This window comes from Astyanax mexicanus, chromosome 16 (genome assembly GCF_023375975.1).
Source record: "Astyanax mexicanus isolate ESR-SI-001 chromosome 16, AstMex3_surface, whole genome shotgun sequence".
NCBI classification, from domain to species: Eukaryota; Metazoa; Chordata; class Actinopteri; order Characiformes; family Acestrorhamphidae; genus Astyanax; species Astyanax mexicanus.
In genome coordinates this window covers 16,918,842-16,933,478 of record NC_064423.1, presented here as the reverse complement: position 1 = coordinate 16,933,478, position 14,637 = coordinate 16,918,842, and the positions used below count along the sequence as shown (strand labels likewise).

Here is a 14,637-nt window from a genome sequence, read left to right as displayed (position 1 = left end):
TGTATAAATATTCATGAGCAAGAGCTGAAATCCTTTCCAAACCTCCCCCCCCCCCCCCAGCTGGTCTAAAGCACCATTATCCTGGACCTTTTTTACACACACACAAAAAATATGGCATTACATATGGCATTTATTCATACTCAAGCAGACCACTTGAGACCACTCAAGTTGACCAGACAAAACATGAAATATATTTGGTTCAAGTAAATGTAAGAAACACTGTGCTAATTTGGGGTTGCAGAACTGGAAAGTTCACATCACATTTTCTTCAAAACTCTGGTCTCGTTAAAAAAGCGATTCTCTTCTTCCTTCTGTTTTTTTCCAGGAACCTCAGAGGCTTCTTCTCAGCACTAACTCTGCTCCTCTATCTCTCACTTTCTCTTTGTGTATGTGTGTGTGTGTGTGTGTACAGGTGTTTGGAGCAGATGAAGGAGGACGGATTGTGTGTGGATGATGTGTTTAGCCAGTGTTTGTTCAGGCTGGATGAGAGAGACATGGTGCTGAAGGCTGTCCGGGACGGGAAGCCTGACTACGAGCCACCCACTTCTGCTAAAAGCCCTCAGTGTTCTCTGACCCTGGTCAAGGACTTCTATGCACAGGTAACCAGACAGCTAAATCATCTCTACATTCATTAATTACCTCTAGACCTGCCTGTGTATGGGGCACCCAGCTTCAACATAAACAATACAAAAAACACAACCTGAAACACAACAGAACAAACAACATATAACCGCAGCAAAGACAGATACGTTCAAATGAACATGGAATTAAAACAGGACCTGTGAATACAGTGCAGCATCCTTAAAACCATGACATTTTTACTAGAGATGCACCAAAATTAACATTTTTGGCCGAAAGCAAACTTTTTGGCTGTTTTTGGTGCAGGTTTTCCTTAAATATGCATTTTTTCACCAGTTAATAAATAGTCTAAATGTATTTTATCTTCCCTTCTTCTTAAAGGAAAAGAAATTACAAAAGATATTGAACACTTAACCTTTTTAATATCCCAGCAAATGAACGAATTTACATTTACCTTAGCAGTGCTATTCTAATCACAGATTTACCTTAGCAGTGCGATTCTAATCATAAATCTACTTCCGCAGTGCTATGCTAATCATGAAATTACTTCAGCAGTGCTATTTAACCACAAATTTACTTCACCAGTGCTATTCAGTCCAAACCTTTACTTCAGAAGTGCCGTTCTTATCATAAATTTACTTCAGCAGCAATATTCTAATCATGAATGTACTTCGGCAGTGCTATTCTAATAATGAATTTACTTTAGCAGTGCTTTTCTAATTAAACATTTAACTCAGCGTTTCTATTCTAATTATACATTAACCAGCAGAATTGTTCTAAACATGAGTTTACCTCGAAGAGCTGTTCTAAACATGAATTTACCTCAGCAGTGCTACTCTAATTATACATTTACCTCAGCAGAGCTGCTCTAAACATTCATTTACTTCAGCAGTGCTATCCTAATTATACGTTTACCTCAGCAGCGCTGTTCTAATTATGAATTTACTAAATGGGATTCAATGCAAAATGTATGGAGCTGAAAAACTGGTACATTAATCTTTTGTGCACTAATCTGCCAAACCCATACAATGCCTTATAGGATTAGTGTGCAGGTTGCAATTGGGACGCAGCCATACGTTGTGAAGAAGCCTCTTTTGGAACATTATGGTCCAGGTAGCGGCTGTGGATATCAGGCCATCTGCTGTCTCTCCTTTTCATTAGGATTTAATGGCGGCTATAAAGTTTTAATAGCTGCTGTTACGCTCTGGGCTAATATTCTCCATTAAATTGCTCATCAGCGAGCAGGTGCAGCAGGTGAGCGCTAGTCAGCCGTGCTGTTTACTTTGATTATTCAGACTCCTCTCTGATAAGCAGCGGAGGATTCAGAAGTAGCATATGTTTATTTTTTGGCGGCGGCGGTCCTGGTGCCCAAACAGGGACGGGCCTCAGCCTGGGCTTTTATGAATGAGTACTCGCAGCGCAGATACACAGGCTATTTTTAACCTCAGGAGATGCTGCTATCAGCCTCGCCCTGCTTTTCCTTCTCAATGATTCATTACCTGGGGTCCACCTCAGCCCGTTTTTAGTCCACAGCTCCACATGTTGCCATCCTATTGGTGTAGGAGCCGACAGCAGGACAAATTGACCTCTAGTAAGAAGCGTGTCTGAGAGCTGCGTCTGCAGACGGATGCAATTTTGGTTGTCAACTATTTGAAAAAAAAAAAAACAATCATCAGATTAGTCAACTAGCAAAATAATAATTAGTTGCAGCCTTAGTACACAGCAGGATCCGCCCGCAGACTTTGTCTGAGGGAGGGATCTGTAGTTTTTTGCTTCTAGAACAGTTTAGTTTGAACAGGTTTGTTTGTGTTTTGCCATTTATCACAAGCTAAAAGTAACACATGGTATTGAAACTGGCGATAATAGAGCTGGTGATTAATTGTATATAAGTGAATTTTGTGAATGTTTGTATAGCCCATAAACCTATAAAAAAAAGAGGTGTAATATATATTCCCACCTTTTAATAGGTATTTCTAAGCTGTTAATATTTGCAGTTTACATGCGTGAACCAAATATTTTGCACTTTTATACTAAATCTAAGTCTTAATAAGTTCCTGTTCTTTTCTAAATGGACAGACAATTACAGATTGCTTTGTTTCTGATGAATGTTTGAAACTGTTATACTAAATATAACTTTTATTAGCATTTGTTTTTATAGCAGTTGTTTGTTTATGAAATTAATAAAATATTTGTTAGTGATTTGTCATATCACCAAGAATATTCCCTTTTTAATTTGATTATTATAACTAGCTCTGTAAAACAATAAACACGTCTAAACTAAAGCTCATATTCTGTTTTTCTTGGCTTCGCTGATCCGCCGCTGTGATTGACGACGAGTTCACCATATGAGATTTTTGAGCAAGCCTCTGTTTGGCACTTTTCCAGACTGCTGGCACACGCTGAAAGTGAGACCCAGACTGCCCCAAAAAACACTCACTTCGTTTTAATTGGACTGAAGTGACATTATGGGATGTCATTTGATGAACTGTCCGTGAATCAAAGTCTGGACCGATGTTTCAAACTGAAATCAAATCTACAGAGTCCGGCTGAGACCTACTTTGTCTTTACTGTCAGAAGAAAACCTCAACTTCCTTTATACCAGTTTAAATCTCCAGCTCTATTGATCTATGATGAATGGTCCAGATGGTCCAGCAGCGATGTGGGCAGAAATGGCATGTTTTCCCCTTGAGGTCTAAAATACTTTGGTGAACTCTGCTGGGGTAGAAAACATAAGAAGTCTGCATCAATTAGAGGTCTTAGGTTGAGGGCCGATATGAAAAAACACTGAAAATATTACTTTAAATGTTACTTTATTATCAGCTTATTAGTTTTACATAATATAAAGTAATCCAGTCTGTAAATAAAAACATAAGGAATGTAATAAACTAAAGTGTTAAACCAACCAAAATAGCGCTTATCTGGGGTACTGATTGTTCACTTGCAGTTTCTGGGGTGGTCCTGATGAGAGCCAGTTTCATCATATTATTTTTGATTGTCTTTTGTGACTGGTCTTTGGGATTGACTGACCTTTTTTTTTTAAGTATTTTTTTTTTTCTTTGTTTAGTTGAGTTGTTTTTGCTATAATATGGATTAGAACGTTACTCAAATAGGGCTATTCACTGTATACCACCAACTCCACCTCTTCACAACTTTACAACTGATGCTCTCAAACACATTAAGAGGCAAGGAATTCAAGTAATTAACTCTTGACAAGTTCAGCACAGCTGTTAAATGAAAGCCATTCCAGTTAACTACCTCATAAAGCTGACTGAGAAAATACAGCCAGGATATGAAAAGCTGTCATCTAAGCTTTAAGCTCTAAGCTTTAAATCTAAAAAAAAACAGTGACTTTTAGGTTTGTCCACAAATTGCAAAATTCATGTGTGATTAAATAAAAGATAATCCTCTCTAGTCTTTGATAGCAAATAACAAAAAATTGGAATTCCACTCTTTTAAAAAGTATAGTATTTTTTGATGGTTAGAAAGATTCAGAAATTGGAGTAGAATATAGAAGTGTTTAAATTCTCTACATAAATGAAATAATAATGCTGTTTTCAAATAAAGTCGACATACCAGTTCTCTCACATTAATAGGATCTTGTCAGAAACTCAGTGTTTAGAAAGGATCCTGGTTATTTTTACCATATAAATTTAGATCATTAGGATTAAGGGCGGCCCACCAAACCCAGGAATCGAACCCACGACCTTGTCATCGATGACCTGGTGCTCTAACCACTGAGCCACCACTGATAAAATCAATACGGGCTTACTGAGATTTATTACAAAATGATAAAACATGAAATCCCCATATTATACTGTATCAGTATTTTCTTACACCTCTAATTCGTGTGTGTTTCAGAGAGAAGACGTCCGATTTCCTAAAATGGACTTCGAGCTGGCAGAACTGCAGGAACGCTTCAAGCAACAGCTGGCTGTAGAGCAGTCCAACACAATCACCATCGACTCTGTGGAGGCCATCAAACCCGTCACCGAAAACATGACTAAAATGGTTTGTGTATTAAATTGTTTCTTTCACAAATAGGCACCTCACCTCAAGCTAAGTAAGTTAAGTAAAGCTAAGCTAAGTAAACAAAACTGTAATAAAAAATACTTTCTTTTAAAGTTAAACAAGTGCTGGATGTTAATCTACACAGATTTCTCTCCTGAAAACTGTTTATTTGGGTGGTATAGCACTTTCGTTTATTAACAGTAAGCTTAGATTCTCAAATTTCTCCAGCACTAAGGCTGGAGCATTAGCTTTAGCGGCTAACAAGGGTTAGGAGCAGGCTACAGGCCGATAATACTTAAATACCTAATACGATAAATCTGAACGGGGAAATAGCGAGCGTGGTAAGCGGGTAATGCTAATGCTACTCCACCAGTGCTGGCCACTTTAGGAGCAGGCTACAGGCGGATAATACACACCTCTGAACAGAGAAATAGCAGTTTGCGGCTAATGCTAATGCTACTCCAGCCACAGTGCTGGAGAACTAAACTGAAACTCCTGACTTTACCTGACTGGTAGAATTCCTACATAAAACGCACTGGATTAAAAGATGCAGTGACAATTTTGGGAAAATTAAAGGATTTTAAGTGCGCCTTATAGTGTGAAAAATACGATATTTCAGAGCACTGCCATCTCTTCTGATGCTCTCTGTGGCTTAGAGTCTTTGATCTCTGTTTGTCTCTAAACTTTTTGACGTTTAGTGAAATTTTCCAGGCATCACGCAGAATCTGAGGCGCTGGACATTACCTCACTTTCTCTAATGCCTTCCACAGTGGCATTTACTTGGTCAGCTTTTCCTATTCCTGGTCCCAGATTGGAGAGGTCAGGGGGTCCCTGGTGGTCCTGCAGCATTTACACCAGTGCTGAATAGAATACTAATGCCTATTAATGTGTTCCCGCTCGCAGTGCAGCAGACACCTTTAGCCAGCGAGGCCAGCCATTCAGCACTCCGTCATCTGCTCGCTCTGCTGGACTGAGGGCACAGAGCAGCCCCCTGATGAACGGCTAACCCACTTTCACTCAGAACCTCTCATACATGTGTACCTCTCCAAATCTGCCCCTCAGAACTCATTATTTCCTGTTCTCTTTTAATGCTGATTAAACATTTCAGGCAAATCTGATTTTTGTTTGTGACATTAATATACGTTCAGATTAGTACATTCAGGGCTCTGAGTGGTCGAGCAGAATAAGGTGCTGGCCCTGGGATTCGAGGATGACTGGTTTGAAGTCTGAGTTATGCTGCTTGCTGCATCAGCAGCCGGAGTCCGAGAGAACAATTGTTCTCTTGTTCTCTCTCGATGAGTAGATGGCACTCTCTTCCCAAATCACCCTCCTAATGCTGTAGCCCGGGTTCAGCCCCGCCTGTGGGCAGTCCTGAGCTGAGGTGGGCGAGGCCATGAACTCACTGGTTGATGTAGACACCCTAATGTCTCTCTGATCAACTCATATTTCTGAGGATTTTCTTTTACTTGCTATTGCAGACAAGGCAGTAGCTGATAAGTTGATCAGTATATTAATGGAAACTACATTGCAAGGCATTTTTTAGTCGAAACATGACACAAACTAAATCATTAAAATCACCAGTGCAAATATCGAACAGTGCACATATTTCTTAAGCGTTTATTAATGGGTATTTATGAATCAGCTTTAAATTGGCAAAATCAAATTATGTGAATTTTAGTGGTGTCAATCAATAAAAAATAATTAAAATCATGATATTTTAAATGCTGGTATTTCTCTGTGTTTCTGGGAGGGGGACAGTTATAGTAGTATATAATGGTGAAGGTCTGGCAGACTAGAGCTTTTTTACTATAGTATAATATTGCAGACGAGAGAGTAAACACATGAGAAACTTCAGCACAGTGACAGTGGCTTAACAATTTGTTTTTGAGTAAATCTTTTTATTGTCTGTTTTGCTTTAACTTTTTGAACAACACTGGGGATCAAAGTAATTATTTTGCAGTAAGTTCCATTGCTCAGGTTCAAAGACCACACAATACATACATACATTTCACAAAGTAAATAAGTTATTTGATGAAAAAAAAAATCACCATTATTCTGGGATCGCAGTAAGTTAGAGCCTTTCCATAAGAGTGCATCAAATTCGTCCCTAAGTGCTATACCAAATGACATCTCTAATTTATTCGGGATATGTAGGTGGAACCGGGAGTTTCCACTTGTTAAGAAAAAATGTTGAGAAAATTTTAGTCCAGAAATTAAACAGTGATGGGCATGGACTGTTGACAGTTTAAAGGATAACTGTAAATGAACCTTTCAAAGTAGATCCAGACATTAGAGCACTTCAACATGTTTACTTCGTTGTGTGCGTGCTCCGTTTTTGTGTTGTTTTTTTTTTGTTGTTGTTCTCGAAACCTCGCTGTGTGCGCTCTCTATGTTTGGCACATTTACATGCGTTTCATGCAAAGTATCGAAAATAAGCACTTATTTTATTTATTTATTTATTTATTTTTGACCTTTCGGTTCTCTAACATTTTGGTCGGGGCCTTTTTGGTATCGATTTTTAATGCCCTGCTCTAGTTAGCACAGGCGTCTGTTAGCTGAAGCATCAGAGCTGGGTCGCAGCTTCTACCTCGAAGTGCACTGATGATGGCTGGCTTCATATGTTTTGGATGTTCATATGAATAGGGAATGTGTAATTGGCCTTCCAAATTGGAATGAAAATGAGCTAAAAATAAAAAATATATATATATATTCTTTTTTTTTCGTTACACTGAAAGTTATTTTAAATATGAATCTGCAGCAGGAAAGGTTTTATACTAATTTGTTTTTTTGTCCTTTTTTTTTCTTCTTCTTTAGAGGAAGCTGTTAGAAGTTCAGTACGGCCACTGGCAGAGATCTCTGCTCCAGGCTCTGAGAGAAAGCAAGCAGGTGTTAAAGAAAGGCAGACTGAGGAACTGGAAGACAGACCTCTACCCATTACTGTGCGTCCTGCATGATGAGGAATACGTCAAAATCATGCTGCAGGTACAGTTTCATATATATTGCCCCTCAATCACCTTAGTGGCTGCTCTGACGTACACCACCTGTCAGGAAGTTTGGAATTAATATTTGGATCATTGTTCCATAAACAAAATATTTAATATAAGCGATGGAATAATGCAAAGAAAACAAGTTCATATTCATAAAGTTTTAAGAGTTTAGAAATCAATATTTGGTGCAATAACCCTGTTTTTTTAATCACAGTTTTAATGCATCTTGGCATGTTCTCCTCCACCAGTCTTACACACTGCTTTTAGATGACTTTATGCCACTCCTGGCGCAAAAATTCAAGCAGTTCAGTTTGGTTTGATGGCTTGTGATCATCCATCTTCCTCTTGATTGTATTCCAGAGGTTTTCAATTTGGTAAAATCTAAGAAACTCATAATTAATGGCCTCTTGTTTTTTTAGATTATCTTGTTTAAACAACCAAAAAATTGGTTTCCTTCTCATTAAGGAAACCATACCTTAAATCACACGTTAATAAAGGGTCAGTGTTTGACTTTCCTCTTGTTTTGATGTTTTGGTGTTCAGACTTTGGAGAACCTGCCGCCCACCGGAGACTCTCTGGTCAACCTGGCGAAGGAGCTCGGCAGCAGAGTTTACAGCACGTTCTGCATCCAGCAGAAGATCCAGATGGTGAAGAAAATGTCCCACATCTACAATTCATACGCTGAGCTGCTCGCTAAAGACACAGAGGTACAGAACTGGCCTTCAGCAGAAAGAATGCATGACTAGAATCTTAATTATTATTCTTATTAATTCTATTGGAAATTATTTATACCAGCAGTAATTGGGTGTAGAGCGTTAATATGAATGGACTCAGGAGGCCTCAGCATAGTCATTAAAGCAACCATGGAAAAAGGTTGATGAACCGAGCCGCTGTGCTTTCCTCCAAGCGGGCTGGCTGCTCGGCAGTGCTGCATCAGCAGCAGCTCGAAAAGAAGCGGTGGCTGACTTCACATATATTAGATCAGATATTAGAAATAAAATAAAATAAAAAAATAAAAATAATTTTTTATGATGTTTTTTTTTTTTTTTTTTTGTAAGAATAAATTTTAAGGTGACGTGTTTGAATTCTCCTAATGTGATTGGCAGAGAGGAAAAGTAAACTTTGCAATAGGTGGAACTGACTGAAAAAAAGGGGCAGCAAAAATAAGGTGACCGCATGTTAATGTACCACGGCAGGGGGAATCTTTGATTCTTAGATGCATTTCCGTTCTAACATGGGCAATTCTGAATTTTTGCCGTTTGTGAATCGATTCAGAATCCCCCGTGTCCAAACCGAGATGCATCTAAAAGTCAACCTGCCAGCAACCCTGAGATAAACAATTGAAATAAGTGAATAGAAATACAGTCAAAGAGTGGGAGTCCTTATGAATCATTACAGATATTTTACTTTAAAAGTACCAAGTACCGTATTTTTTTTTTTGCACAATAAGGTGCACTTAAAATCCTTTAATTTTCCTGAAAATCGTCAGTACGCCTTTTTTCAGGAGAGAAATCTGTGTAGATTAACATCCAGCACTCGTTTAACTTTAAAAGAAAGTATTTTTCTATTACAGGTTAGTTTACTTAGCTTAGCTTTACTTAAGTTAGTTAACTACTCCTTATAGGGTCACATTGCACATTAAAGTGTAAAAAAAAAACCAATATAATTAATATCTTATTATTCCCCCAAACTTTCCGTAAATCTCTGAAATGTTAAATTCAGATTTCAGTTTGTAATAATTAAATCCCAGTTAAAATGATCGATATGTAGTTGATGTAGTGTTTTACAGACTTGTTTATCCACAAAGCCATTGATCCTATCCTGTCATTATCTAATTCCCTGTATCATCACAGTCCAGTAATGTGTTGCCGCGGGAACGCTGGATTGAGCTGGAAGCGGAGATGAGTGCTGGCCCCTCCCTGCTGAGCGTCGAGGCGTCTTGGCCGCACATGCTCCTCGTTCAGCTGGGCTGCTTTCTGGCGAATCTGCTTGTGTGTGAACTCAAAATCCCAAGCAACATCCTGAACCCGGAGCTGGACAATAAACTCATCCCTATCCTGTATCACATGTACATCTTCCGCAACAGCCGACAGGTAAACCGACCAAACGCTCGACATGCAGACAAAACTCAATCAGTAAACCAGAAGATTAGCTTGTAGTGCTTGTATTGTTTGATGACCACTATAAGAAAGATTGTAGTGTGTGTGTGTGTTTATACAGTGACCTACTAAAGTATTCATAACCTCTTCATAACATTTTATTACCTTACAACCACAAATTTAACCTCCCAAAACCCAGACTCCTGCATGGCATCCATTTATTTTTTCTTTTTGCTTTTTAGGCTGATTGGCACCTGATTAGTGTAAAAACTAAGAATTTTCTTTGTTTATGATGTAGTTTCTAAAAAAAAATATGTCCACATATGAGGACTTCAGTTTTATATTTCAGTAGAACACAATGAAGTCACAATAAGTAATGATGTGCAAAGCACTTATTTTGTGTCTGAATCTACTTTTGTTTTGCATATTAGCCCTTTGAGCAGTATGGCTTATATGAAGTGCTGCTTCAACATGAAGAGACATAACAAAGTAAAAAAATAAAAAAACATTTACTGTATTCTCTGTTCACTTAAATTTCTGAACAAAGTCAAAACTGTATTGTCTTAAACTCTTCTGCCTCCACTAGGTGACAGTATAACGACCTCATAAGAGGACACCAGGCCCTTGTAGAGCAAATTTAATGTTGTGGTCTAGACCAGTGTTTCTCAACCAGGGTGCCGCGGCACCCTGGGGTGCCGTCTGGCTTCATCGGGGGTGCCGTCAAAATATTGCGCATCACCTGCATATTTCCTTTCCAGAGTCAGCTCGTGTCGGGGTGTGTCCCAATTCACAGGCAGCATACTCTGGAGGATGCGACCCACAGAGATAGGCGGTGTATTACTGCGCAGCTGTGACGCAATCTGTCTTCGAATACAGCCTCGGAAGGATGCGGCCCCTAAATTGGGACACACTGTAAAGTTTTTCCCCCACGCGATGCACTGCGAGAGTAGTGTGAAGCGCTCAAGCTCGCATGAAACGTTTTTTTTTTAAAGAAGACTGCAGGTTCAGATAACTCTGAATCGGAGCCATTAACTTCTTCATCCAGTGGTAGTTCAGCAGTGAGTGTAGCAGAGTATTTCACTCGTTTGAAAAGTCTGCAGGTTTCGCGCTAATTGTCAATAACCCCCCCCACCCCCCCTTCTCACCTGAAATAAAATATTCCGCCAGCAACTCTCCTCGTTCTCACCTGAAGTATTGCGCCAGCAAACCCCCACCCCCCCCGCCCCCAATTTGTAAACTGGGGTGCCTTGAAATTTTGCATACTTTTAAAGGGTGTCGTGATAGAAAAAAGGTTGAGAAACGCTGGTCTAGACAACCCAAATTGTGATGTCCACACATGTGGATGCCAGGTCCTGAGAGGTTAAATGTATTTTATTTAATTTTAACTAATAGACCTACACAAATTAGGAAAGTGATACATGGCTTTCACAATTTTAATCAAATAAAGATCTAAAAATAGTGAGATGTGCAAAAATATTCAGCCCCCTTTATCGATACTTAGTATAGCTACCTTTCACTGCAGTTACAGCTGCAAGTCTTTTGGGCTATGCCTCTACCAGCTGTGCTCATCTAGAGACTCTTTTTAGAGAAACTTTTTGCCCATTATTCTGTGCAAAAAAAAGCTCAATCTCAGCTGGGTTGAATAGAGAGCGTTGGTCATGTCTTGCCACAGAAGCTCAATGGGATTTAGGTCAGTGGGACTTTGACTGGGCCATCCTAACCCATGAATATTCTTTGATCTAGACCATTCTACTGTAGCTCTGGCTGTATGTTTAGGGTCATTGTCTTGCTGGAAGGTGAATGCTCTTCCTAGTCTCAAGCCTTCAACAGCGTTTAGGCCAACTTGGTTCAACTTGCCGCTCTTTCATTAAGGCCAGATTTGTGGAGTGCACGACTTATAGTTGTCTTGTGGACAGATTCTTCCACCTGAACTGTGGATCTCTGCAGCTCCTCCTGACCATGGGCCATGCTAGGTTTTCAGTTGTGTATTCTAAGACAAAATTACATACAGCTGGACTTTTGATTGCAGTCGATAGATTGCACTGGATTTTATTTAGGGCTTACAGGGTAAAGGGGGCTGAGTACTTTTGCTCCTCACACTTTTCAAAATTTTTCGTTTGATTTAGATAAAAAAAACAAAAACGTATGATTTTCGTGCCACTTCACAATTATGTACAACTTTGTGCTGGTTTATCATTTAAAATCTCAGTAAAATACAGTTTAGTTTGTGGTGGTAAGGTGACACAGTATTTCCCAGAATTGCTCCAGGGTTCAGACTAATTTATTCAGGACAAGTGTGAAATTTCTTATGCCTGTAAAATACACAGATTAGCTGATTACATCCATCTGTAATTACATAGAAATTCCTGATCAGTGCACTGGTAGAGTTCTCCCGCTTCATATTCACTCTACTGCTCTCACACACACACACACACACACACACACACACACGAGCGTTCTGTATGAATTATGGGATCGTTTTCCTGCTGGAGTCGAACCCAGAGGCAGCGGACGGAGACTGATTACTCTGAAACTAATCTCTTTTTGTACCGCCCTCTTAATTGTCCGGGTGATTTGTGTGTGTGTGTGTGTGTGTGTGTGTGTGTGTGTGTGTGTGTGTGTGTGTGTGTGTGTGTTTGTGTGTTTGTGTGTTTGTGTGTGTGTGTGTGTGTGTGTGTTTGTGTGTTTGTGTGTTTGTGTGTGTGTGTGTGTGTGTGTGTGGAAAAAGTATAGAACGTTAGGAAAATGAATAGTCTGTTTTGATTATTTTTGACGTTACTCTGACCAGCTCTGCTCTGCCGTCTGAGTTTTCAGTATTCCTGATTTATAAGAAGAACACATTTATCAATCAATAGCAAGATTTTTTATTTTTTTTTTGCCACAGATATTAATACTGACCTGATCAATAGTGTTAGTCATTTGTTGCAGGTCTTTATTGTTTATTGTTATTGTACTGTCACTGTAAACTTCATGTATAAACAGTACCAGTGGAGAGTTTGGACACCTCTAAATAATTCAGTGGATTTTCATAATTTTCATGATTGAATTTTTTTTTATGTTGGTAATTTACTATATTTTTGAACAGTATTTTTGTTGGGACTGCTGTTAACAGAAAAAGTTAGCGGAAAAAACTATTGTTATTATTAAAAAATAATTAATTGTTTGGGGTAGTTTATTCTGTTTTTCTGAACCAAAAATGCTTTTTTTTTTTTTTTTTTTTTTTTTTTTTTTGGGGCCATTTTCAGCGGAATATTTCCTTTTGCCAAGTATTGTATGCAACAGGAAAGAATTTTATATAGCTGATTAAAACAGTGTGTATGTATAGATATATAGGTGTTTATATAGGTGATAGCACAGACTTTATGTAGGTCATTATGCATGTATTTATCTATTTATTTCCATGAATGTAGTAAACCGTAGTCTAGTTATGCAACATAACTCCTAGTAGCATATAAAGTGTATAAGTGCATATTGTCGCTGTCCAATGTAGAACACTTCTCTCACTTCGTTTTTGACGATTTTTAGTTTACTTTAACAGACAGACTGTTCCTTAAACTGTGCCAACATTTCTTGATGAACGGACCAATAGAAACTCTTCAAAATGACCTGCAATAAACTCTTTTTGCATTGACTTCCATTGAAAGCTTACAAGGTTGCTGTTTTGGAGATAAATGTTTTTCATTGGATAGCGATGAAATCAGCTCCCAGTAAGGGCTGGCCAGGTCCAGGTACTCAATGTTATGACGATTGCACTTTTTTTAATCTGTTTTATCTCCTCGTTTGTTTGGGTCTAGATTGGGTTTATCAAGCCACACCCGATCTTGGTGAAAATCCAGTCAGACGCCACAGTGACTAAGCTGACCTTTGACTCCTATGTGATGCCCATGCTGTGTCCGCCCATCCCTTGGACGTCGCCGAAGAGCGGTGCCTACCTGCTGACTCCCACCAAACTGATGAGGGCTGTCGACGGGGCCAACCAGCACCAGCTCTTGCTGGAGAAGTGCCAGAATGAGGACCTCCACGCCGTGCTGGACTCCCTCAACCAGCTGGGCAACTGTGCCTGGAAGATCAACAAGCCAATGCTGGACATCATCATCTCCATCTTTAACGATAAGGGCTGTGATAAGCTGGACATCCCACCACCGTTAACTGAGGCCCCCGAGATCCCCCGCTTTAACCCGCACGATCAGTCCTACACCATTGAAGAAAAGGCCCATCTGAAGCAGGAGATTATGAAAGCCAGGAAGAAGTATGGGGAGATGCACAGCCTGCGCATGGACGCGCTCTATAAGCTGTCCATCGCCAACCACATGAGGGATGAAATCTTCTGGTTCCCGCACAACATGGACTTCCGGGGCCGCACCTACCCCTGCCCGCCTTATTTAAACCACCTGGGGAGTGACATGACCAGATGCATCCTGCTGTTCGCTGAGGGCAAACCCCTGGGTCCCACGGGTCTGGACTGGCTGAAGATCCATCTGGTGAACCTCACAGGCTTAAAGAAGCGCAGCTCTCTGGCTGGGAGACTGGAATACGCCAATAGCATCATGGACGACATCCTGGATTCAGCAGACAACCCTCTCACTGTGAGTGACCTCTTTTAAATAATACTGATATATAATCATGGCTGCAATTATTGAGTACTTTAATCTAGGGCTGGGCGATATATCGAGATAAAAAAAAATCTATATATTTTCATATGCGATATAAGACGAGACAATATCGTTTATATTGATATAGACTACGCTGTGTTACAGTGAGCCCCATCAATTCTCCCGCTGTCTCTCTGTATAGCTTCACCTAGCCCCGCCTCCTTCCCTCCATCACTAAACACACTACCCCTCCCCCACCGCAGTCAGCATCAGCATCACTGCAAACACTGATTTTTAGAGCAGACACACCCACTCTAACCTGAACTGACCAATCGGCTCCTTCACATGGGTATGAGAATAGACCTGTCACCG

The 14,637-nt window shown here is 39.7% G+C and overlaps 1 protein-coding gene across 1 annotated transcript in view; it reads left to right on the top strand.

The window, feature by feature from the left end:
- polrmt (polymerase (RNA) mitochondrial (DNA directed)) overlaps positions 1 to 14,637 on the top strand; it is a 65,411-nt gene that overhangs the window by 12,552 nt on the left and 38,222 nt on the right. The window contains exons 5-10 of the mRNA XM_022669667.2: positions 413 to 599; positions 4,438 to 4,587; positions 7,402 to 7,569; positions 8,117 to 8,281; positions 9,428 to 9,667; positions 13,468 to 14,259. Of these exons, the coding sequence (XP_022525388.2) occupies positions 413 to 599; positions 4,438 to 4,587; positions 7,402 to 7,569; positions 8,117 to 8,281; positions 9,428 to 9,667; positions 13,468 to 14,259 (1,702 nt within the window). The remainder of the gene's footprint in view (positions 1 to 412; positions 600 to 4,437; positions 4,588 to 7,401; positions 7,570 to 8,116; positions 8,282 to 9,427; positions 9,668 to 13,467; positions 14,260 to 14,637) is intronic.